At 58.7% G+C, this 22,961-nt stretch overlaps 2 protein-coding genes across 2 annotated transcripts in view; one reads left to right on the top strand and one right to left on the bottom strand.

The window, feature by feature from the left end:
* The window catches only part of CAPN2 (calpain 2), a 36,056-nt gene extending 32,437 nt beyond the window's left edge, over positions 1 to 3,619 (bottom strand). Inside the window, exon 1 of the mRNA XM_036453429.2 lies at positions 3,243 to 3,619. Within this exon, the coding sequence (XP_036309322.1) occupies positions 3,243 to 3,479 (237 nt within the window). The 5' untranslated portion in view covers positions 3,480 to 3,619. The remainder of the gene's footprint in view (positions 1 to 3,242) is intronic.
* Positions 3,620 to 10,495: 6,876 nt separating this feature from the next.
* Positions 10,496 to 21,390, top strand: LOC118727594 (calpain-8-like). The gene is made up of 11 exons (XM_045587043.1): positions 10,496 to 10,690; positions 10,778 to 10,905; positions 11,678 to 11,817; positions 13,552 to 13,670; positions 14,634 to 14,767; positions 15,943 to 16,111; positions 17,407 to 17,490; positions 18,218 to 18,303; positions 18,958 to 19,032; positions 20,436 to 20,596; positions 21,218 to 21,390. The coding sequence occupies exons 1-11, from the start codon at positions 10,496 to 10,498 to the stop codon at positions 21,226 to 21,228; spliced, it is 1,302 nt and encodes a 433-aa protein (XP_045442999.1). The 3' UTR covers positions 21,229 to 21,390.
* The last annotated feature ends 1,571 nt before the right edge of the window (positions 21,391 to 22,961 follow it).

Genomic DNA, 22,961 nt, shown 5'->3' on the forward strand with positions numbered 1-22,961 from the left:
TTGTGGGGAACTGACCACCAGGGGACAGCACATGTGTCCCCCTGGTGGTCAGGACGTGTCATAGCAACCGGTCTTTCCGCGGTTCTGTCATTTGCATATTAGCCTTTTATTATGTAGGGCACATGTGTCAAACACAAGGCCCGCGGGCCAAATCCGTCCCGCCAGGCCTTGCAATGTGGCCCGCACCGCGCTGTCATCACTGCACTCCGCTGCGTTTCCATCACAATGGCAGTTTATGACTGTTCAGTAAACCACTCGGCCCGCGATTTAGGCTGGATTTTAGATTTTGGCCCCTTCTCTGATTGAGTTCGACACCCCTAAAGTAGGGTTATTATTACTATGATTACTGAAGACGTTGGTGACAATCACTGATCTTGGAGGATGGCCATGCAGGTTTGAGGCTGAGCTCCCAGGCCAGTTTGCTCATCTAAATAAAACAACAGCCCCTGGAGCCCCAGCCCCCACTCTCCTTCCCACTTCGAACGGAGGAGACCCCTCCTTGGTTCCCGGCGCTCGCTCTGGCGCCCCCTATCTGCCCGGATGGAAGTCTGTCCCACCGCACTGCTCTAAGTCACCAATGACTCGCTGAGGCCCCAGTCCAGTGGACACCGTCTGTTTCCCGGCCTGACCCCGGCCCCGGCAGGACAGAGGGAGAAGGGGCTGCTGTGGGCTGTGGGCTGCGGGCTGCAAACGCCCACAGGCCGGGCACAGCCCTGGCTCCCCCCCGGACACCTGCGTGAGCAAACACCTAACCTTTCCACGTCTCCACCGCTCCTGCGGTCCCGGCTGGGTGTAGCCAGTTTCTCTTATTTATTTTAACCTGCTCTCCCATTCATGCTGCCGGTAAACAAGGACAGGACAGGCCGCCAAGAACCGGAATCCTTGGGCCCAGAATCCTCCCCAAAAACCTCGGGGTCCCTCCGAGCCCCTCAGCTTGCTCCCCCGGGGTCCCCGTCCTCTGCTCCAGCCGGCCTGGGGACAGCTCGCTCCCTGATCCAGCTTCCATGGCTTCCCCTCAGACTCCCCGCTGGAATCCCTCCCTTCTCATCCTCTCCTCTCCTTCTCCCTCTCTGCCCGCTGGATGGGGACACACCAGCCACACTGCCCTGGGTCTTACCAACAGCCCCAGATCTGTCTCCCCGTCTCCGAGTCCCATGGGCATTGGCAACGATCCCTTCCCTGGCCCCCATGAGCCTACACAGGCTGTGAGGAAGCAGTGCATGCAGGTGGCATACAGAGTTATGAATCCTTCAGACGCCGTGTGCCCTGTGCCCGGTGTATGGTGCTTCCCGGGCAAAGGGGAGGATACGGAAGTGGGTGTGCACATTCCCTTTGCAAACTGTCCAGTGCTGTCCCCATGCACGGCGAATGCAGTCTCCCGCGGGTCACTCTCATAACCATGACGTCACTGGAGGCTTGTTTACATCCCTGCGTTCATTCATTCATTCATTCAATTCATTCATTCATGCACGCACTCAGCCACAGAGCGTCGCTGTCTTTTTGTGCTCAGGGGCATCCCAGGCCTTTAGGACAGGGCCGGGCATTGAATAGGTTCTCAGTAAATATGGGTGAACGAATGAACGAATGAATGAATGAATGAATGGAGGGATGCATTCATTCCGTGGGAGGGAAGGGACCCTGCTGGGCACTGGCAGAGGATATACAGGTGGCTGTAATGCATGGTCCCTGCAGGTCAGAGAAAGTGCGAATAGAGGCGATTGTATTTATAAACGTCGGTAAAAGAGCCAGGAAGGAAGTGAGCAGGGTTTGTGATAGAATGAGATGCCGGGGTGAGGGCTGTGAAGCAGGGTCAGGGGAGATGATTTGGGGGGAGGGGGAGACATATGAGGACATGAGAATGCAAGGGAGCGAGCGGACTCCAGACCACCGGGGAGGAGGGTCCCAGGGAGGCGGGGAGATGGGAGGGAGTGGGGCCCGGAAAGCGTGCGGGCATCAATATATCCCCCGTGCCCAGCATCGCCACTCGTGGTCGGCAAACTCGTCGGTCCACAGAGCCCAACATCCACAGCACCACGACTGGCATTCCTTTGGAGAGCCACACTGTTTAAACGCAAACTTCTCCTAACGTCACTTCAACACAGACCGGCCCAGGCCTTGGCATTTTGTGGGAGAGCCACCCTCCAGGGGCCAAAGAGCCGCCTGTGGCTCGTGAGCCGCAGTGGTTTGCCCACCACGGTCTCGGATGAAGAAATGGAGGCGAAGAGGTTGTGTCTCAGGCCGGGTCACTGAGCAGGTGACGGAGGAATGAGCTCAGGGGCTCAGGTCCGGGCCCCGGGCAGTTCCTATGCCCTGGCTGCCCCCCGGCCCTCCGGCGGGGTCTGGGGTCCCAGAGAAGCTGAGGGGGTTGGAGGGGGTGGGTGGGGCTCCGAGGAGAGAGTGCTCAGTCTCCTAAGGGGAACACAGAGGTTGGGTTTGCAGGAAGCTGAGCTGGGGCTGAGCCAGCAGGGAGTCAATCCGCCGGGGAAGCCATAGAAGCTAGATCAGGGGTCGAGCTGTCCCCTAGACCAGCCGGAGCAAGGACGGGGACCCTGGGGAGCAAGCTGAGGGGTTCGGAGAGGCTCGGAGGGACCCCGAGGTTTTGGGGAGGATTCTGGGCCCAAGGATCCCGGCTCTTGGCGGCCTGTCCTGTCCTTGTTTACCACCACTGGCATGAATGGCAGGGCAAGTTAATATAAACAAGAAACTGGCTAGACCCAACTGGGACTGCCTGCATGAGGCAGCCCTTAGTCACAGAGGATTGGGGGTGTGTGTGGGGGGTGGGGCTCACCCCCTCCCTGGACAGCAGCAGGGCCGGCCACAGACTGACTTTCCTGGGGGCAGAAGTTCTCTCCCACCTGCTCTCCTCCTCTGGACCCTCTGCCCCAACCCCTCCCCCCACCCTCTGCCCCTTGGGGTCCCATCAAAGTTGTCCCGAGTCCCCTCTGCCACCCCAGTTTTTTTGTGGAGTCCCTGGGGGCTCCTAGTGGGACTCTGAGAGCGGTGTCCGGCCAGGCGGGGGAGGTAGGGGGCCGCCTGGGGGGGTGGTGTCCGGCGCCTGCACCGAATAACGGGCCGAGGGGCCGGGCCCGCGGGCCCTGGGATGCGCGCGATCAGATCGATCAGATCGATCAGATGGATCAGATGGATCAGATCGTGGCTCCGGGGCTCGCTCTGCGCCCCAGCCGGGCCCTGGGGCCCCCTCCAACCCCCGATCCCACCCCCAGACCCCGCCCCGCGCCTACCGGGGGCCGCTTCCACACGATGCCCTGCGTCTTGGCGGAGCGCGGGCCCAGCTCCTGGAAGCCCAGCGCGCCGGGGCAGGCGGGGAAGGCCGGGTCCTGGAACAGCTGCCCGGCCTCCAGGCACTCGGCCCGCAGCGCCTCGTAGTCCTGGTTCAGGAACTTGACGGCCCGCTCGTGCGAGCCCAGCCCCGCGGCCGCCTCCCGGTCCCGGGCCAGCCTGGCCGCCACGCCCGCCATGGGTCCGCCGGGCGCGATCGGAGGGGCGATCGGAGGGGCGATCGGGGGTCCCGGGGGGTGTCCCGGTCGGTGGGTGTCCCGATCGGAGGTGCGCGCGGCTGGGGCGCGGTCGGGCCCGGACTGGGGCAGCGGGACTGCGGCTGCCGGCGGCGATGATTCACCGGGAGGCGCTCCGCCCGCTGCGCCCGCTGCGCCCGCGGGGTGTGGCCTGGCCGCCGGGGGGCTGCTCCGGGCCTGCGGGGCCGGTGCTGCCCCCAGCGGACGCCCGCGGAAGCGCAGCTGCTGGACCCCGGGGCTCCGGGCGGAAAGGGTCGGGACTCGGGTGGGGACCACACCCAGGCCCGCCCGGGAAGGGGTGACTCCGCAGGAAGCACCCCTGTGAGTCAGTGCATCGGGGAGGGAGGCCCTGGCTGCCATCTGTTGGGCCCCAACTTTTTAATATATTCTTTTTTAAACTTTTAAAAAGGGAACTTAAAAAAAAAAAAAAAAAATATATATATATATATATATATATATATATATATATATATATATATATATATAATTGATTTTTTTACAGAGAGGAAGAGGGATAGAGAGTTAGAAACACCGATAAGAGAAAAACATCCATCAGCTGCCTCCTGCACATCCTCTACTGGGGATGTGCCCACAACCAAGGTCCATGCCCTTGACTAGATTGAACCTGGGATCTTTCAGTCTGCAGGCTGACGCTCTACCACTGAGCCAAACCGGTTTTGGCAATATATTCTTTTTTTTTTTTTTAAATATTTTTTATTGACTTTATTTTTTTACAGAGAAGGAGGGAGAGGGATAGAGAGTTAGAAATCTCCATGGGAGAGAAACATCGATCAGCTGCCTCCTGCACACTCCCACACTAGGGATGTGCCCGCACCAAGGTACATGCCCTTGGCCGGAATCGAACCTGGGACCCTTCAGTCCGCAGGCCGACGCTCTATCCACTGAGCCAAACCCTTTCGGCTCGGCAGTATGTTCTTATTGATTTCAGGGAGGAACGGAGAGGAAGAGAGACTCAGAAACATCAGTGATGAGAGGGAATCATGGATCGGCTGCCTCCTGCACGCCCCCACCCTGGGGGGTCGAGCCTGCAACTTGGGAACGTGCCCTTGACCAAAATGGAACCTGGGACCCTTACAATACTGCGAGATTCTCAGCGTGTACACGCGAGAAATGGGCGTGTGCCAAACCGTGTATCCTCCTCCTCCTCCTCCTTCCCTGCACTAATATGGAAGAATTTGTGTTTCCTCGGAAAACTATGCCTTGTTTAGGTCAGTGGTTTTTAACTGGAGGCAAATGTAGCATTCGCAATGTTTAGAGGCGTTTTTTATTGCCATGCCTGGGGAACGCTCCTGGGCTCGATGGGGTGTGTGGAAGCCAGGGAGGCTGCTAAGCATCTTATAATGCCCGGGACGGCTCCCCACAGATGTCAGTATGCTGAGACGATCTGATTCCGGCCTCTCATTGCTTTGGAATTAGTTTACAACCCTAACTGGTAGGTAACCGTAGCCGTGCAAAACAATGTTCTATCGACGATGCAAATTAATTCTGTCCAGTGGAGAAATCAGGTGAGCCCATTTGCACATTCAGCCCGTCTTTGCTTCACATAAAGGTGTGTTTCTTCTTTTTATTTTTAAATATATTTTGTTGATTTTTTTTTTACAGAGACGAAGGGAGAGGGGTAGAAAGTTAGAAACATCGATGAGAGAGAAACACCAATCAGCTGCCTCCTGCACACCCTCTACTGGGGATGTGCCCACAGCCAAGGTACATGCCCTTGGCCGGAATCGAACCTGGGACCCTTCAGTCCGCAGGCCGGTGCTCTATCCACTGAGCCAAGCCGGTTTCGGCTGGCTAAGTTTTTATTGGATCCTTTATCCTGGTCTAAGGCTGGGCACGCTGCCCGAAGGATGGTCCCACGGCTGCCCACCAGGCTCTCCCTCTGCACCCTGCGATGTCACGGGGACACAGGCATTCATTCCTAGCTCCGAGGGTTCCTTCCGGGGCAATGGAGGACCCATGAGAGAACAGCCCTCCCTGGGAGCTGCTCGTTTGCCTCATTCGGGCTCACCTGCCTTCCTTTGGGCTCTGGGCCCTGGGGGGCAAGCTGGTCCCCTGTCCAGTGTGGCCGAGCCGCCGGGAACGCTCAGAGGCCGGCCCGGCTCCTGGGAGGCCCTCCTCCCTGGGGGGATGTGCCTCCTCCAGGCAGGTGGCCGGGCTTCCCCTCCCCAGGCCTCTAGGAACAAAGCCCTGGGCAGACCAGCCCTATCGGGACAACCAAATGCCAAACGCCAGGCAGCCTGGGGCGAGGAGCCTTCAGATTTACCCCGGACAGTCTCGCCTGAGCCCACAGCCCGCAGCCTGCAGCCTGCGGCCCCCTCTGCCCTGCGGCCGGATTGGCAGTGGGTCCACCCGCTTTCCAGGCCTCGGTGCCCACCGGCACAGGCGGAGCCTCTGGAGCCGCTCGGTGCCTCCGCAGCTGCCCGCAATGAGCAATGATTGTCGCCACCACCGGGCCGTCCCGGTCTCACACCTGCACCAGCCGACAAACAGGCTCCCAGCTTCTCGGAGTCCCTCACAGGGCGGCCTCTCGTCTTCCTCCGGCCCTGTGACCCCACAGGGCGGCTCGGGGGGACCCCCGGCCCAGACTCACACTCTCAGGGCCTCCCCCGTCACCAGGAACCTTCCGGGTGAGCCGGGCCCCGAGGCAGCGGGTGAGTCAGAAGCAGCGGGGATCACCCAGAGCTGCCTGGGTGGGGGCCAGTGGAGTGTGTGTGTGTGTGTGTGTGTGTGTGTGTGTGAGAGAGAGAGAGAGAGAGAGAGAGAGAGAGGAGAGAGAGAGAGGAGGAGGGAGGAGAGAGAGGGAGGGAGGGAGGGAGGGAGAGAGGGACAGGGAGAGGGAGAGGTAGAGAGAGGGAGGGAGAGGGAGAGAGGGAGAGGGAGAGGTAGAGAGAGGGAGAGAGAGGGAGAGAGGAAGAGAGAGAGGGAGAGAGAGGGAGAGAGAGAAAGAGAGGAGAGAGAGAGAGAGAGAGAGAGAGAGAGAGAGAGAGGAAGAGAGGAAGAGAGAGAGAGGGAAAGAGAGAGAGAGAATGTGTGTGTTTTAGTCTGCCAGAATAATAAAGACTCCACTTAAAAAATATATATATACATATATATATATATTATATATATATATATATATATATGTATATATATATTTTTTAAATTGATTTTCCACAGAGGAAGGGAGAGGCCCAGGCTCAGGTGGGCCAGGAGGGCAGGGCACCCCCTCCTGTCTCAGTGCAGACGCTGAGAGGCCGTGCCTCGGGCTCACAGAGTGGGGCAGTCCACCCCCCCGCCCCCCGCCTGCCCCCCGGGCCGTGCCCAGCCTCTGTCGGTGCTGACGTCTGTGGCCCTCACTGCTCTCTTGGGTGACGTGGGGGAGGCCCGGGCTCCCTGACTCACACTCAGAAGGGAGTGTCTGGGGGAGATTCCACCCAGGCCCTGATCAGAAATGCAGGTCACTCCCTGGCCGGTTTGGCTCAGTGGATAGAGCACCCGCCTGAGGATTGAAAGGTCCCGGGTTCGATTCCCGCCCCGAGGGCACGGGCCTCTGTTGCAGGCTCAATCCCCTCCAGGATGTGTCTCTCTCACCTGGATGTTTCTCTCTCTCTCTGTCTCTCCCCACCTACCTTCTACTCTGTCTAAAATTCAATGGGAAAATATCCACGGGTGAGGATTAACTAAAAAAAAATTTTAATAATGCAAGTCACACCTCAAGGCCTAAGCGCAGCCAAAACCGGTGTGGCTCAGTGGATAGAGCATCGGCCTGCGGACTGAAAGGTCCCGGGTTCGATTCCGGTCAAGGGCAAGCACCTTGGTTGCCGGCACATCCCCAGTAGGGGGTGTGCAGGAGGCAGCTGATGGATGTTTCTCTCTCATGGATGTTTCTAATTCTCTATCCCTCTCCCTTCCTCTCTGTAAAATATCAATGAAATATATTTTTTAAAAAAAGACCTAAGTGCTCTCTGACATATAGTCTGTGAAGTGCGTTTGAAGATAAATAGAAAAGCACAACAAGGAATCCTTAGAGCGATCGCCTTAGCCGAGCAGTTGGCAAACTCCGGCTCTCGAGCCACATGCGGTGGCTCTTTGGCTCCTGGAGGCTGGCTCTTCCACAAAACACCACGGCCTGGGCGAGTCTATGTTGAAGAAGTGGCGTTCAAAGAAGTTTACGTCTAAACAATGTGGCTCTCCAAAGAAATGTCCATCGTCCAGCTGTTGATATTTGGCTCTGTGGACTGATGAGTTTGCTGACCACTGGCCTGGCGACCTGCGAGAGCGCTGGTGGGTGATGTCACACCCCGTCAGCAGCTCCGAAGGCCTCCTCGGTGTTGCGTTGGCGCCACCAAATGGCAGAAGGCAGTATTGCTGCTGCCACGCCAGGAAAGGGAAATCTATTTCAAAGGGCCTTGGCTCATCCCAGTGGAGAAGGGGGTCTGGAGAGCTAGACCCGCCACGGAAACACCAAGATTTCAGACCCTGAGGGCAGGCTATGCCTTTGACGTGTCATCCTCTGCTGCCCAGGGCCCAGACTCTTCAAAGTTACATGCCAATGTGTTCATGTTTGTCTGGTACACATGCAAATCATTTTTTTTTTCAGGTTAAAAAAAAAAAAAAAAGACACAAACAAACCTAAACTAAAACCAAAGCCAGAAGCCAAGCCAATAAAAAACATTAGCCTTTTATAATATCTAATAGTTTTACCACGAAGGGCTGGCAACAGTGACTTCCGTTTCTATCACTTACTTTCCTATCGCTGCCGTCTATAATGATAAAAGCGTAATATGCTAATTAGACCGGGCGTCCTTCCCAATGACCTTGCGGATGACCTGGACGAAGCCAGGGCTGCGAGGGAAGCCCGGGTCCCGGGTGCCAGCTGGTGTCGGCAGCGGGGGGAAGGAAGGCGTGTTCTTGCACGAATTCCGTGCATCGGGCCTCTAGTTCTCCTATAAAGAAAAGTATTGCTCTAACCAACCAGGGACCCTGAAATAGCCCAGACAGGAAAGGCGGGATGGATGCATGATTCTTTCCCTGTCTCAGTTTCCAGAATGCCCTGGTCACGGAAAACATGGTTAAAATATTCTCTATAGTTGTTTTCAGCAAAACCACCCTCCGAGGAGCAAAACAGGAAGAGAGTGTTGACACAGAGACAACGTTCTACCAAGCACTTGGCTTTAAGGAGTCCACCAGGCCTGCTGGGAACACAGGGCCCTAGGGGGCAGCAGAGACCACCAGCTGCTGGAGCCAGAACATCCATCCTGGCTTTGACACCATCACAGACTCCTTACCACCGACCAGACCCAGGGTGGCTGTCAGCTCGCTAGAACCTCAGCTGACCCAAGAGGCAACATCCAGGCATTGCCGCAGGGACGGGCAGGGCTCCCAGCAGCCCCGTGCTCCTCTCCCACACAGCCATGATGAGAGAGAATCACCGATCGGCTGCCTCCTGCATGCCCCCCACTGGGGATGGAGCCTGCACCCAGGGCCTGTGCCCCTGAATCGAACCCGGACCCTTCAGGCCACAGACTGACGCTCCGTCCACTGAGCCACACCGGCCAGGGCTGGGGGGGACCATTTTCCAGCTTTGCCACACGCTACGGTTCGGAAATCACCCATGTGGCCCACGTCCTGAGGGTAGACAGGCCTAGGAGACGGGAGCCCGGAGACAAGGGGCTGATTTGAGGTGCCCAGGCCGCCTCCGTCTGGTCCTGGTCCCCGGGGTGGGACACTGACGTGTCCTGAGTGCTCCTCACCCACTCATCTGAGCCCAGGACACACCCTGGCCCTCCCCTCCTCCTAACGACCTGCTGAGGTGGCCCTGCTATTATCTGCCGTTTTGCGGATGAGAAAATGAGGGGGAAGGAGGCTGAGTCACCGGCCGGAGGGGAGGGAGCCGATGGCCGGTGGAGCTGGGAGGGTCACCGGCCGGGCAGCCAGAGGCAACACCTGCCGGGCCGGCACCATGCCCCGTCTCTGATCTACTCCATGAATCGCCCCTTTCTGTACCCGCCTAGCAAGTATGGAAGCACACTTCCGGAAAGCAAGGGGACCCCTCTGCTGAACCCCCTGCCCCCCTCCTTCTCAGAACCATGGCTCCAAAGACTTTTTAAAAAAATATTTTATTGATTTTTTATAGAGAGGAAGGGAGAGAGAGAGAGAGAGTTAGAAACATTGATGAGAGAGAGTTATTGATAGCTGCCTCCTGCACACCCCCTACTGGGGATGTGCCCGCAACCCAGGTACATGCCCTTGACTGGAATCAAACCCGGGACCCTTCAGTCCGCAGGACGACGCTCTATCCACTGAGCCACACCGGTTTCGGCATCCAAAGTCTTTGTAAAGAAAATATTTTTATTGATTTCAGAGAGGAAGAGAGAGAGAGAGAGAGAGAGAGAGAGAGAGAGAGAGAGAGAGAGAGAGAGAGAGAGAAATGGCAATGAGAATCATTGATCGGCTGCCTCCTGCAGACCCCCACTGGGGATCAAGCTTGCAACTCCAGGCCTGTGCCCTTGACTGGAATCAAACCTGGGATCCTTCAGTCTGCAGGCTGAGGCTCTATCCACTGAGCCACACCAGCGAAGGCTCCAAAGTGTTGGTGAGTCCCAGCCCCCAGCTGTCAGACAGCTTCTCGCCTTAACCCTGGGGGGCGGGGGGAGGCACGCAGGGCCTGCAAAGAGGGGGGGCAGCTGGGGTCCCAATGCATCTCCCTGGTGAGTGGCCTGGGCGGGCCCCTGGGGGTTCCCCAGCCCCCAGGCCCCGGGGGAAAGGCCGGCAGGGAAGGCGGGCATGTCCCGGGCACCACGGGCACCTGTGTGCTCTGGGCTGTGACTCACTTCCCTCCGGGGAAACCTTTACCAGCTCCACCTCCCTCCCCGCCGCCTTATAGCTCCCCTCCCGCCTCGGAGAGCTGGGAGCAGCCCTGTCCTCCGTCCTCCCCACGCAGCCCCCCACGCTGGGCCATGGCGGCTCCGGGGGCCCCGGAGTCCGGCTCCATCCGGAACGCGGTGAACCACCGGGGCCAGGACTTCGAGATGCTCCGGCGTCGGTGCTTGGATGCGGGGGAGCTGTTCGAGGACCCCGAGTTCCCGGCGGGCCCGGCGGCCCTGGGACCCGGCTCCCCCCAGACCCCGGGCGTCGTCTGGAGGCGGCCCCCGGTAAGGGCCGGGCTGGCTGGGGCAGCCGGGCGGGATGGGGGCTGAGGCCCCGTCTGTGTCCGGCATCGGCTCTGGGCGGCCGGTCAGGGCCGCGGACAGACCCTGGCGCTGGGGTGGGAGGAGGAGGAGGAGGAGGAGGAGGAGGGTCCTGGCAGAGGCCGGCGCCCGGCTCACATGCTGGGAGCGTGTGTGCGAGTCGCCGTGGTCACCAGAGGGTGTGAGTGCAGAGCCTTCCTGCTCGGACCCACTCGCCGGAGCCGGAGCCGGCAGGGCCTGCAGGAGTCACGGTGTTTGGGGAGCGCTGAGGGCCTTATTGAGTGATGGTCAGCATCGCTAATGACAGACGTGGTTGTTATTCAGTGTCCTGTGTGTGTGTGTGTGTGTGTGTCTCTCTCTCTCTGTGCGTGTATGTCTCTTTGTGTGTGTGTGTGTGTCTTTCTCTGTGTGTGTGTATGTCTCTTTGTGTGTGTGTGTATATGTCTCTCTCTGTGTATGTGTATATATGTGTGTATGTCTCTATCTATGTGTATGTGTATGTGCGTGTGTGCATATGTCTCTGTGTGTATATGCGTGCATGTGTGTGCCCGTGTGTGTATGTGTGTATATGTGTGTATCTCTCTCTCTCTCTGTGTATGTGTGTGTATGTCTCTGTGTGTGTATATGTGTGTCTGTGTCTGTCTGTGTGTCTGTGTGTGCGTCTGTGTGTGTGTGTGTGTGTGTGTGTGTGTGTGTATACGCGCGCGCGTGCGCGTGCAGGGGAGGGTGTGGGGGGGAGCCTCCGGCCTCTTTTCAGCCTCTTTGGCTGTCAAACTGCTCTGTGTCTCTGATCCGAGTTCCAGAGAGAGGACTTCTGAAATGTTCTTCCGGCCTCGGCCGAGATGCCCTCTCCTTACAAACCTGGGGACACCTGTGGCCCCTGAGAGGTTCATAATGTGTTAGTCATCATGTCCCCGGGTGTTTTCCTCCTGGGTCGGGTGGTGGGGGAAGCCATCTTGGACCCTGTGGCCACCATCCCCGGGCACCATCTGACCCGTGTTTTGTCTCCAATTGCTTCCAGGAGCTGTGCCCCCGCCCCCAGTTCATCGCCGGTGGAGCCACCCGCGCGGACATCTGTCAGGGTGACCTGGGTGAGGAGCCGGGCCCGTCCTGCTTGTTTTGAACACACGTGACGTCAGATGAGGCTGTTACACGTGACCGCCTGTGGTTGCCTTTATGTGGCCATAATTGGCCCTATAACACGGCCACGTCTCTGCAATTAGGGACGGTCGTCATAGATGCTTTTATCGTTAGTAAGGGAGCAGGGGTGCCTCTCGCTAGCCAGGCTTCCTCTCAGGGGCCCGGGATCCCAGGTCTGAGAGGGCATCCCCCTCCCAGCCTCTCCTGTTCCCTCCAGGCGGCTGCAGTGACGCGTTGGAAATCATTTATTTTGCTCTGTACGTTCTGGCCTCAGGGGCCAGACCCCCGAGGTTGTCCGTGGTAGCGACCTGACCTTGAAGCACTCCTGATCCCCGTGGGCCTTGTGGTCGAGGGGGGACTGGACTGGCCTTTTGGGGGACAGGACTGGCCTTTTGGGGGACAGCGTGGCTCTGACGTAGATTGGCCGGGATTCTGAACCGACACACGGGGCAGGGAAGGAAAGGAAAGGGGGACACATCCCACTTGCGGAAAAGCAGTAAAACAACCCACATCTCAGCCTCCACCGGGACCCGATAACCTTCATCTTTTGGGGGTCCACTCCCCCTTTTTCCTCCTGGTTCTAGCCAGGAAAGTGTCTCCCATCACCTTTGTGATTTGGAAGGTCACAGGGCACCTCATTTTATTTAGTTTATTTTTTATTTTATTTTTATTTTTTAAAATAATCTTTGTAAAGTGAACACAATCTTTTTTTAAAAAAATATTTCTTTATTGATTTCAGAGAGGAAGGGAGAGAGAGAGAGAGAGAGAGAGAGAGAGAGAGAGAGAGAGAGAGAGAGAGAGAGAGAGAAACATCAATGATGAAAGAGAATCACTGATCGCTGCCTTCTGCACATACCTCACTGGGGTTCATGCCCACAACCCAGGCCTGTGCCCTGACCGGGAATCGAACCCGGGTCCCTTCAGTCCGCAGGCTGACTCTCTGTCCACTGAACCAAGCTAGCTAGGGCAGGGCACCTCATTTTACAGAGAAGAAGGGGGAGGGAGAGAGTGTCAGAAACATCGATGAGAGAGAAACATCGTTCGGCCGCCTCCCACACTCCCCACTGGGGATGTGCCCGCCACCAAGGTACACGCCCTTGATCGGAATCGAACCTGGGACCCTGGAGTCCGCAGGCCAATGCTCTATCTGCTGAGCCACACCGGCCAGGGCTGGGGTCTGCTTTCAGAACGGTGGTAGCTCGCTCTACGCTGGCAACACTGTGAAGGAGATATTCCGGGAAAGTGTTTGATCCTTCACTTACAGATACCATGGCGGGGGGCAGAGGGGGAGGAGGGGGTCAGGTGGCGGGTTCAGGGCTGGCTCCTGGTGGGATGGTCACAGGATTGAGGACCTTGTGGCTCGTCAGACATGCTGCTTTGTCAGCATCAGGGATGGTTTCTTGCTTCTGCAGCCCCCCAGCAGCCCCCCAAGACGGAGCCCGGGATCAGCGAAGGGCCTCTGTCCTCTGGGTAAAGGCCCCGTGTGCCCTGAGCTGCCCGCCCGCCCCCGTCTTGGCTGGGCTCCTGGGAGGCCCCGGGGGTGCCGTGTGGTCTGCTCTGTACGGTTGGGACCAGTGGCCCTCCTGGCCGATCCGGCCGTCTCCGTGCGGAGACGGACTTGGAAGGGAGAGAGAGCAGGCCCCCGCAGGCCCGGCCTGACCGGCCTGTCCCCACGGCCCCGGCAGGTGACTGCTGGCTGCTGGCGGCCATCGCGTCCCTCACGTTGAAGGAAGAGCTGCTGTACCGGGTGGTGCCCAGGGACCAGAGCTTCCGGGAGAGCTACGCCGGAATCTTCCGCTTCCAGGTCAGTGCGTTTCGGGCCTGGACACTCGCTTCCGTCTCCCGATCTCATCTGCCCGATCAGAAGCTCTGGGGTGGGGCCCGGGAGCCTACGTTTTTATTCCTTTTTAAATATATTTTATTGATTTTTTACAGAGAGGAAAGGAGAGAGATAGTTAGAAACATCAATAGAGAGAAACATCCATCAGCTGCCTCCTGCACACCCCCTAATGGGGATGTGCCCGCAACCAAGGTACATGCCCTTGACTGGAATCGAACTTGGGACCTTTCAGTCCGCAGGCCGATGCTCTATCCACTGAGCCAAACCAGTTTTGGCTTATTGATTTTTTTTACAGAGAGGAAGGAAGAGAGAGAGAGAGAGAGAGAGAGAGAGAGAGAGAGAGAGAGAGAGAGTTAGAAACATCAATGAGAGAGAATCATCGACCAGCTGCCTCTTGCACACCTCCTACTGGGGATGTGCCCTCAACCAAGGTACGTGCCCTTGACCGGAATCGAACCTGGGACCCTTCAGTCCGCAGGCCGATGCTCTATCCACTGAGCCACACGGGTCCGGGCAGGAGCCTACGTTTTAATGGCCCCTCCTCTCCCTTGAGCTTGCGACCCATCCAGTCACCAGCACCAGTGGTCGGCAAACCGCGGCTCGCAAGTTCTTAGCAGAGGCCAGCTTAGGAGTCCCCTCATTAAGTCAATCACAATGTACCTACCTAGACAGTTTACGTTTAAAAAAATGGGGCTCCCCAAAGAAATGTCAACCGTTGTGCTGTTGATATTTGGCTCTGTGGACTCATGAGTTTGCCGACCACTGAGCTACACATCCACTCCCTCTCCCCCTCCCCCGCTTCCCCCTCCAGCTCCCCCAGGCCTCAGGGCCTCGAGGAAAGAGTGAGCCTCACAGAGGCTTCTCTGGGGTTCCCGCTGCCCCCAACTCCCCCCTGATCAGCGCCATGTCCCCCCCGCCCCCCTGCAGTTCTGGCAGTGCGGCCAGTGGGTGCAGGTGGTGGTGGATGACAGGCTGCCCACCCGAGACAGGCAGCTGCTCTTCCTGCACTCGGCCGACAGCAGCGAGTTCTGGAGCGCCCTGCTGGAGAAGGCCTACGCCAAGTGAGTGTGTGTGTGTGTGTGTGTGTGGGAGGCGCCGGGAGACCCCCAGTCTTCCCGGGCGATCGCCCCAGCCCCCTCGCCCCCAAACCCAAGGGGCCACGCCCAAATCTTTCCCTGCACCTGGTCCCCCATGGGCTGGGCCCTCGGTGACTGAGAGAGACAGAGACTCGGGCATGGAGTCGGCATGCTCAGCGCTGTCCCCAGGCACGTGTGAATGGGGGAGCCACGGCTGCCTCTTCTCTGACACCCCAGGGGCCGTGGGTGGGCCCACGTGGATTTGGAAAAGGATGGCAAAGAAGGAGAAGATGAGGAACAAGAACAGACCCAGAGATAAGGAGCCATGGGACGGACGGTCGGACCTCAGAGGGAGGGCGGGGGTAAAAGGGAGAGATCCACCAAAGGACTTGTGTGCACCCATAGGAGCCTAACCAGTGGTCAAGGACAATAGGGGGTGGGGTTGGGGGCATGAGTGGGGAGGAGGTGGGGAGTTGGAATGGGGCGTTGAGGACCAATATGTGATACCTTAACCAATAAAGAAATAAATAAAATAAGAGAAGAAGAAGGAGGAGGAGGGGGAGGGGGAGGAGGAAAAGGAGAAGGAGAACGAGAAGGAGAAGAAGGAGAAGGAGAAGGAGAAGGAGAAGGAGAAGGAGAAGGAGAAGGAGAAGGAGAAGGAGAAGAAGAAAGTGAAGGCACTCAGATTCCAAACTCGCCAGAGTCTACTGGCGGCTGGTCCAACCGTCCTCCTCTGCTGGCATATGACGCTCAGTGCCTTCTCCTGGGCTTAGCTTCCTTCCCTGGCACCCTCTCTGTGACCCCGGCTCCTCTCCGGCTGTGTCCCGCCAGCAGGTCCCTCTGGGTGCCTCTCAGCCTTGAGGGAGGGTCCTCCTCGTCCCTATTCCTGCCCGTCCCCCCAAACCCTCAGAACCCCAAGAAGCGAGGGTCAGCTTTGCACAGGGGACGCTTGGCAAAGGGTGGCCTGGGGGGAGGGGGTCGGAGATGTGCTTCTGGCTAGGTGCTGAGTTGGCCACGTGGAATGGTGGCCCAGCACCTTCCCTGTTACCTCCAGATCGAGCCTCGTCCCAGCGATATCCCCTCCCCCTGCTGCCTCCATGGCCAGTCCCTGGGGTTGCTCAGGGCAGTGGACGGTGCATGCCTTCTGTCCTCCTCAACAGGCTCAACGGCTCCTACGAGGCCCTGGCCGGTGGGTCCACGGTGGAGGGGTTTGAGCACTTCACGGGCGGCATCTCTGAGTGTTTTGACCTGAGGAGGCCGCCGACCGGCCTGTTCCAGATCATCCAGAAGGCGCTCCGGGCGGGCTCCCTGCTGGCCTGCTCCATCGACGTGAGTTCCCCTCCCCGTGGGCGGCCGGGTGGGGGCCGGGTGGGCCTGGGGCCGGCGCAGAGCCTGGGACTCGATGAGCAAGCCCAGTGGCACCCTGGTGGTCCCAGGTGGGTAGAAACTGGGGTGGGTCTCACAGTGGGAGCCCCTTTGGTACCAGGGACATGGCCCCAAGAATGCAGCTATGAGCCCTGGATAGCCTAACCCAGCAGCAAGCTAACCTACCGGTTGGAGCGTCTGTCCCCCAGTGGTCAGTGCACGTCATAGCAAGCGGTTGAGCGGTCTTAACATATCATTAGCCTACTACACTTTGATTGGTTGGATGGGCGACCAGATGACCAGGCACTTAGCATCGTAGGCTTTTATTCTATAGAAATATTCTGCCCACACTCGGCTATGCCTTGTTGCAAAGTCATGTTGGGATCTGGGGAAGTGGACGTGATGATTGACAATGGGATGGACTTGGAAGAAGCAAGAGGTTCTGAAACCAGGCCCACACCCTGGCGGGGGCTTGGCAGAATGGACGCCAAAGCAGCATGGAGACTCAGCTGCGGGGTCTGTGACCGCCCGCCTGCTCCTTCTCTTTCTCCCGCTCACTGGGGGCCTAGGCCCGTGGGGGACATGTGGGTGACACGACTCTGCGGAGATCCTAGCGGGATGCGTGTGTTTTTGGTGGGGGTGACATGGGGCATGAGGTGCAGAGGAGGCTGTGGAACAGGGCGGATGCTGGGAAGTTCAGTCCGAGAAAACAGTGAGACCCAGGACTCGCCCAGGGCAGCCATTCGGGGTCATTGTCCCTCCGGCAGGCAGCGTGACGAATGAGTTCCCGGACATTAAAAAAATATATATTTCATTGATTTTTTTACAGAGAGGAAGGGTGAGGGATAGAGAGTTAGAAACTTCGATGAGAGAGGAACATCCATCAGCTGCCTCCTGCACACCCCCCACTGGAGATGTGCCTGCAACCAAGGTACATGCCCTTGGTCGGAATCGAACCTGGGACCCTTCAGTCCGCAGGCCGACGCTCTATCCACTGAGCTAAACCGCTTTTCGCTTCCCTGACATTTTAAAGGCTTGGCAGCCACACAGCACGCTGCCTGGAACTGCAGGTCTCATGAAAACGTGGGGGGAGGGGGGAGGTAGGGGGGAGAGGGGGGTTGCATGGAGAGTTCCCTTTCCCTGCACCCAGCCCCACCCCGAGGCCCCGGGGCCGGGCGGCGTGTCCGTGGGCAGCCCTGCAGGACCAGCCCCTCAGGGTCAGGGGCGGCCGCCCTGAGTGGACTCGGCTCCCCACGCAGGTCTCCAGCGCGGCCGAGGCGGAGGACGTCACCCGCCAGCAGCTGGTGAAGAGCCACGCGTACTCGGTCACGGGGGTCGAGGAGGTAGCACCGGGCGGGGGGTGTGTGTGCGTGTGTGCGTGCGTGCGTGTGTGTCTGTGTGTGCGTGTGTGCATGCATGTGCGTGTGTCTGTGTGTGTGTGCATGTGTCTCTGTGCGTGAGTGCGCATGTGTGTGCACATGTGTGCATGCATGTGTGTGCGTGTGCATGTGTCTCTGTGTGTGAGTGTGTGCGCGTGCAGGTGTCTCTGTGTGTGCGTGTGTGCGCACGTGCGTGTGTGCATGTGTCTCTCTCTGTGTGTGTGCGTGTGCGCATGTGCATGTGTCTCTGTGTGTGCGCGCGTGTGCATGTGTCTCTGTGTGCGTGCGTGTGTGCGTGTGTGTCTGTGTGCATGCATGTGTGTGTCTGTGTGTGCGTGTGCATGTGTCTCTGTGCGTGAGTGCGCATGTGCGCGCGCATGTGTGCATGCATGTGTGTGCGTGTGCATGTGTCTCTGTGTGTGAGTGTGTGCGCGTGCAGGTGTCTCTGTGTGTGCGCGTGCGTGTGCATGTGTCTCTGTGTGCGCGTGTGCGTGTGTGTGCGTGTGTGCATGTGTGCGCGTGTGTCTGTGTGTGCGTGCGTGCGTGCATGCATGTGTGTGCGCGTCTGTGTGTGCACGCGTGACGGTGACCATCAATCAGTCCGGGCGTCCCTGAGAGAGGGTGGGTGCAGCTCGGAGGTGCAGACACGGGTGCGGGGCCGCCGGAGCCACCGTCGCCACGGCTTTTGCAGGTGGATGTCCGGGGGCGCCGGGAGGAGCTGATCAGACTCAGGAACCCGTGGGGCGAAGTGGAGTGGACGGGCGCCTGGAGTGACAGGTACGAGCTGTCCTCTCTCCCCCTTCCTCCCTCCACACCCCCCCCCTCCGGGGCGGGAGAGCGAGCGTGGCGCAGAGACACCATCGTGATGACCTGGGTGGCGTAGTGCGTTCCCCCATGCTTCCCATCCTCGAGTCATGCAGCCCGTCCGGAAAAGGGCGGCAGCCCTAACCGGTGTGGCTCAGTGGGCAGAGCACCGGCCTGAGGACTGAAGGGTCGCGGGTTCGATTCCTGTCCAGGGCACGTACCTGGGCTGCAGGCTCGATCCCCGGCCCTGGGACCATGCGACACATTGATATTTCTCTCTCTCTGTCTCTCCATCTCCCTTCCATTCTCTCTTTAAAAGAAAAAAAAAATGAGCGGGAAAAATATCTCTGGGTGAGGATTAACCAAAACAAACTAACAAACAAAAAAAATCATTGCCGAAACCGGTGTGGCTCAGCGGATAGAGCGTCGGCCTGCGGGCTGAAGGGTCCCAGGTTCGATTCCGGTCCAGGGCATGGACCTTGGTTGCGGGCACATCCCCGGTGGGGGGTGTGCAGGAGGCAGCTGGTCGGTGTTTCTCTCTCACCGATGTTTCTAACTCTCTATCTCTGTAGAAAAAATCAATAAAATGTGTTTTTAAAAAATCATGTAATTCCTCCCCCGCCCCAGTGCCCCTGAGTGGAATCACGTGGACCCCGGGAAGAAGGAAGAGCTGGAGAAGGAGGCCGAGGACGGAGAGTTCTGGTGAGGAGCTGCCAGCCGGAGAGCTGCCTGTGGTGGGGTTCACCCCCCCCCCCCCCGTTCGGATGTGGGGCGACTCCCTTGGGTGTTGGAGAAACTCACGTGGTTCCGGCCAGGGCTGAGGGCCTTCCCTCCTCCTCCCCCTTCCCCCGGCTGCATGATTCTGCCTCTGAGCCAGGATGCCCAACGCCTTGGCAGTGCCAGCCCCAGGCCCTCAGCACCTCGCTCTCACCTGCCTGCCTCCCCCCTCCCCCTTTAAAAAAAAAGAATATATATATATTATTGATGTTTTACAGAGAGGAAGGGAGAGAGAGAGAAACATCGATGAGAGAGAAACACCGATCAGCTGCCTCCTGCACACCCCCCACTGGGGATGTGCCCGCAACCAAGGTCCATGCCCCTGACCGGTATCGAACCTGGGACCCTTCAGTCCGCAGGCCGACGCTCTATCCACTGAGCCACACCAGTTTCGGCTGCCTGCCTCCCCGTATCTTCCCAAAGGAACGAGCCTCCTCCCGGGTCTCTGACCTCGGGCTCAGCTCCCCCTCGAAGGGAGACAGGTCCCTGGCGGGTGGGCCCAGGCAGGTGCTCAGGATGTGGCCTGGCTCAGAGGACAGCCCTGAGGATGAAGTAGGGGGGGTCTCGTTAGGGGGGACCCCAGTTCAGGCTTCATTCCCTTTGCCTGCCTGCTGAGATGTCTGAAGGGCTCCCGAGGTAAGAGGAGAAGCTAAGGATGGGGAGGAGATGGGACCGCAGCCCCTGTGTTTGTTGCATCTGTGGGCTGTAGGAAAGCAGAGCAGCCGGAACCAGTGTGGCTCAGTGGCTAGAGCGTCGGCCTGCGGACTGAAGGGTCCCAGGTTCGATTCCCGGTCAAGGGCATGTACCTTGGTTGTGGGCACATCCCCAGAGGGGAACGTGCAAGAGGCAGCTGATGGATGTTTCTCTCTCATTGATGTTTCTAACTCTCTATCTCTCTCCCTTCCTCTCTGTAAAAAAAATCAATAAAATATATATCTATAAAAAAGAAAGAGCCGAAACCGGTGTGGCTCAGCAGATAGAGCATCGGCCTGCGGACAGAAGGGTCCCAGGTTCGATTCCGGCCAAGGGCATGCACCTTGGTTGTGGGCACATCCCCAGTAGGAGGTGTGCAGGAGGCAGCCGGTGGATGTTTCTCTCTCATCGATGTTTCTAACTCTCTATCCCCCTCCCTTCCTCTCTGTAAAAAAATCAATAAAATATATTAAGAAAAATAAAAATAAATAAAAAAAGAGAGAGAGAAAGAAAGCAGAGCACTAGCCCCATTGCCTGTTCCCTGTACCCAGGAGGCACCCTGCGCCCCCCTCCCCCCCCTCCTCCTCGCCCCCCGCCAGCCCAGCGCTCTGACGGCCCCTCTGTCCCCGCCCCAGGATGTCCTTCGCGGAGTTCCTGCGGCAGTTCTCCCGCCTGGAGATCTGCAGCTGGTCCCCCGACTCCCTGAGCCGCGAGGAGGGGCACAAGTGGGACCGGGTGCTGCTCCCTGGCCGCTGGGCCCCGGGCTCCACCGCCGATGGCAGCCAGGGCCCCCGAGGTGAGTGTGGGGCCCAGGCCCTCCCGGCGTGGCCTCCCGCGGGGCCCGTACAGGTTCCTCTGCGGGCAGCGCCTTTGCCCTCCGCTCTCCGGCCTCGGCACCGCTCAGGCCCGTGGCCCCCGGGCGTGGCAGCCAGGACGTGGGCTGGTCTCACCGGAGGCCCGACCTCAGCAAGGGTCATTCTCCAGCTTCTGGTCCAAACTGTCCCTGTTTCACCCCCTGCCCCTGCCCCTGCCCCCTGCCCCTCTGCTCCCCTGCCCCCTGGGTACCTGCGCTGAGGCCTCCGGCCATGCCCACCTGCCTAGCTGGCTGCTGAGCTGGGGCTGCCGTGGCTGATGGCATGGGGAGGGGTGGGGAGGTGGGGAGGGAGGAAGCCTGTTGTTCTGATTGCCCGCATCCGTCCCAGGGGCCATGTCTCTGTTTGCACCTGAGCCTGAGGTGGGGGGCCTTGACCTTGGGGGTCCAGGGTGGCCACACAAGGCCTGGGAGTGGCCCCTCTCGCCCTCACGGGAGGCACTGGCGCCCCCTCCCCGGTGGGCACGGTCTCTGCACGCAGCCCGGCTTGTTAGGAGGGTGGGCAGCCGCCCAGTCCCCAGCCAGGGCTAACACACATGTGTCCAGGCTCCTCCTAGGTCCTTGCAGCAGGGGTGGCCCCGGAGGAAGACACCCCGAAATGAGGCACCCACATCTCTCAGGAGAAGGAGGCGAATCTGCTGCTTCTTCCACTTCCCGCCTCCCCAGGCCCCGAGCACCCTCTGGCCTCGGGGCGGTGACGTGCTTGTGGGGCTGTACCCGGAGCTGTGGGAGCAGCGTTACAATAAAATCCCCCCTGAGTGCAGGCCTCGGTCTTTTTTTTTTTTTTTAAATTAAATATGTTTTTATTGATGTCAGAGAGGAAGGGAGGAGAGAGAGAGAGAGAGAGAGAAACATCCATGATGAGAGAGAGTCATGGGGATCGGCTGCCTCCTGCATGCCCCGTACTGGGGATCAAGCCCACAACCCGGGCCTGTGCCCCTGACTGGGAATCGAACCTGGGAACCCTTCAGTCCTCAGGCCGGTGTTCTATCCACTTAGCAACACCAGCCAGGGCGAGCCACTGTCTTTTAAGCTGTGTTACACGTACATTGAATCTGGCCACTGGACATCCCAGTGTGCTTTGTGAGGCCATCGCCATGAGGCGTGGACACCTGCCCTGCCATGCAGGGCGCCGCCAGCGCCCATTGGTGCCTGCGTTTCAGCTCTTCCTGCTCTTTCGGCAGCAGCACCTGGAGCTGAGCTGAGCCCCGGTGCACCTGCATGCGCACGTGGATGCAGAAACGTGTCCAAGAATCAAACACGGCCGGCCATGCTCAGCCAATCGCGGAGTCTCGCTTGGGAAGAGGCTGAGCTCCCAGAAGTCTCTGAGACACATGCACACACACGTGCACGCACACACACACACACACACACACACACACACACAGACGCACCTGCCCGCAGACCTGCACCGGGGAACGCACCTCGGGAGTCCCAGGTGAGGTTCAGATTCCTCCGTCTCTAATTGCGATGATTAAGGACCTGCAGGCTGTCTTGGGCAGCAGCCCCAAAGGTATAAGAAAAAAAAAAAAAAGGAGTTGAAACCCCTCGGGTGACCTTTCAGGTGGGAAGAAGGTGGAATAAAAACGACGACTGCTAGCCGAAACCGGTGTGGCTCAGTGGATAGAGCGTCGGCCTGCAGACTGAAGAGTCCCGGGTTCGATTCCGGGCAAGGGCATGTACCTGGGTTGCGGGCACATCCCCACTGAGGGGTGTGCGGGAGGCAGCTGGTCGATGTTTCTCTCTCATTGATGTTTCTGACTCTCTGTCCCTCTTTCTTCCTCTCTGTAAAAAAAAAAAAAAAATCAATAAAATATTAAAAAAGTTAAAAACAAAAAACGATGAATGCTAATTGGCTTACATTCTTCAAAATTATTCCTAGCTGCTGCTTCTCCCCACCCCACCCCTTTCTTTTACGTGTTCAGAAGCAGGTTATATCCATGTCACCCCTGTTTTTGTCAGACATTAACCCAGGCCGTCCATTAGCACGACGCTCTGCCTGCTTCACGGAACACCTTAGCAGAGGTTTCCATTACTGGGACGAGACAGTCATAGAAAAGATGATTTAATGAAAGCAACCCTGTTATTTGCAATCCGGGCCGGCCTGCCTGCAGCCGCCGGGAGAGGGCCTGAAGGTCGCTGAAGAGCTCGGGGGAGTAATTACCGCGTCGACACTGCGCCCCGGGACCCGGGCTCCAGTGACTTCAGGGTCCCCCAATACAGCTGCCCCAGGGAGGAGCAGCCGGCTCCGGGGAGAGGCGGGAGGAGGGGTGACAACCGAGGCCCCCAA

Source organism: Pipistrellus kuhlii, unplaced genomic scaffold (genome assembly GCF_014108245.1).
Source record: "Pipistrellus kuhlii isolate mPipKuh1 unplaced genomic scaffold, mPipKuh1.p scaffold_m20_p_25, whole genome shotgun sequence".
NCBI lineage: Eukaryota > Metazoa > Chordata > Mammalia > Chiroptera > Vespertilionidae > Pipistrellus > Pipistrellus kuhlii.

Excerpts from the sequence above, each read along its gene's own strand:
- LOC118727594 (XM_045587043.1), top strand. The coding sequence starts at position 10,496 with ATGGCGGCTCCGGGGGCCCCGGAGTCCGGCTCCATCCGGAACGCGGTG. Across the intron at positions 14,768-15,942 it reads CTGGAGAAGGCCTACGCCAA|GCTCAACGGCTCCTACGAGG; the intron begins GTGAGTGTGTGT and ends CCTCCTCAACAG. Across the intron at positions 16,112-17,406 it reads TGCTGGCCTGCTCCATCGAC|GTCTCCAGCGCGGCCGAGGC; the intron begins GTGAGTTCCCCT and ends CTCCCCACGCAG.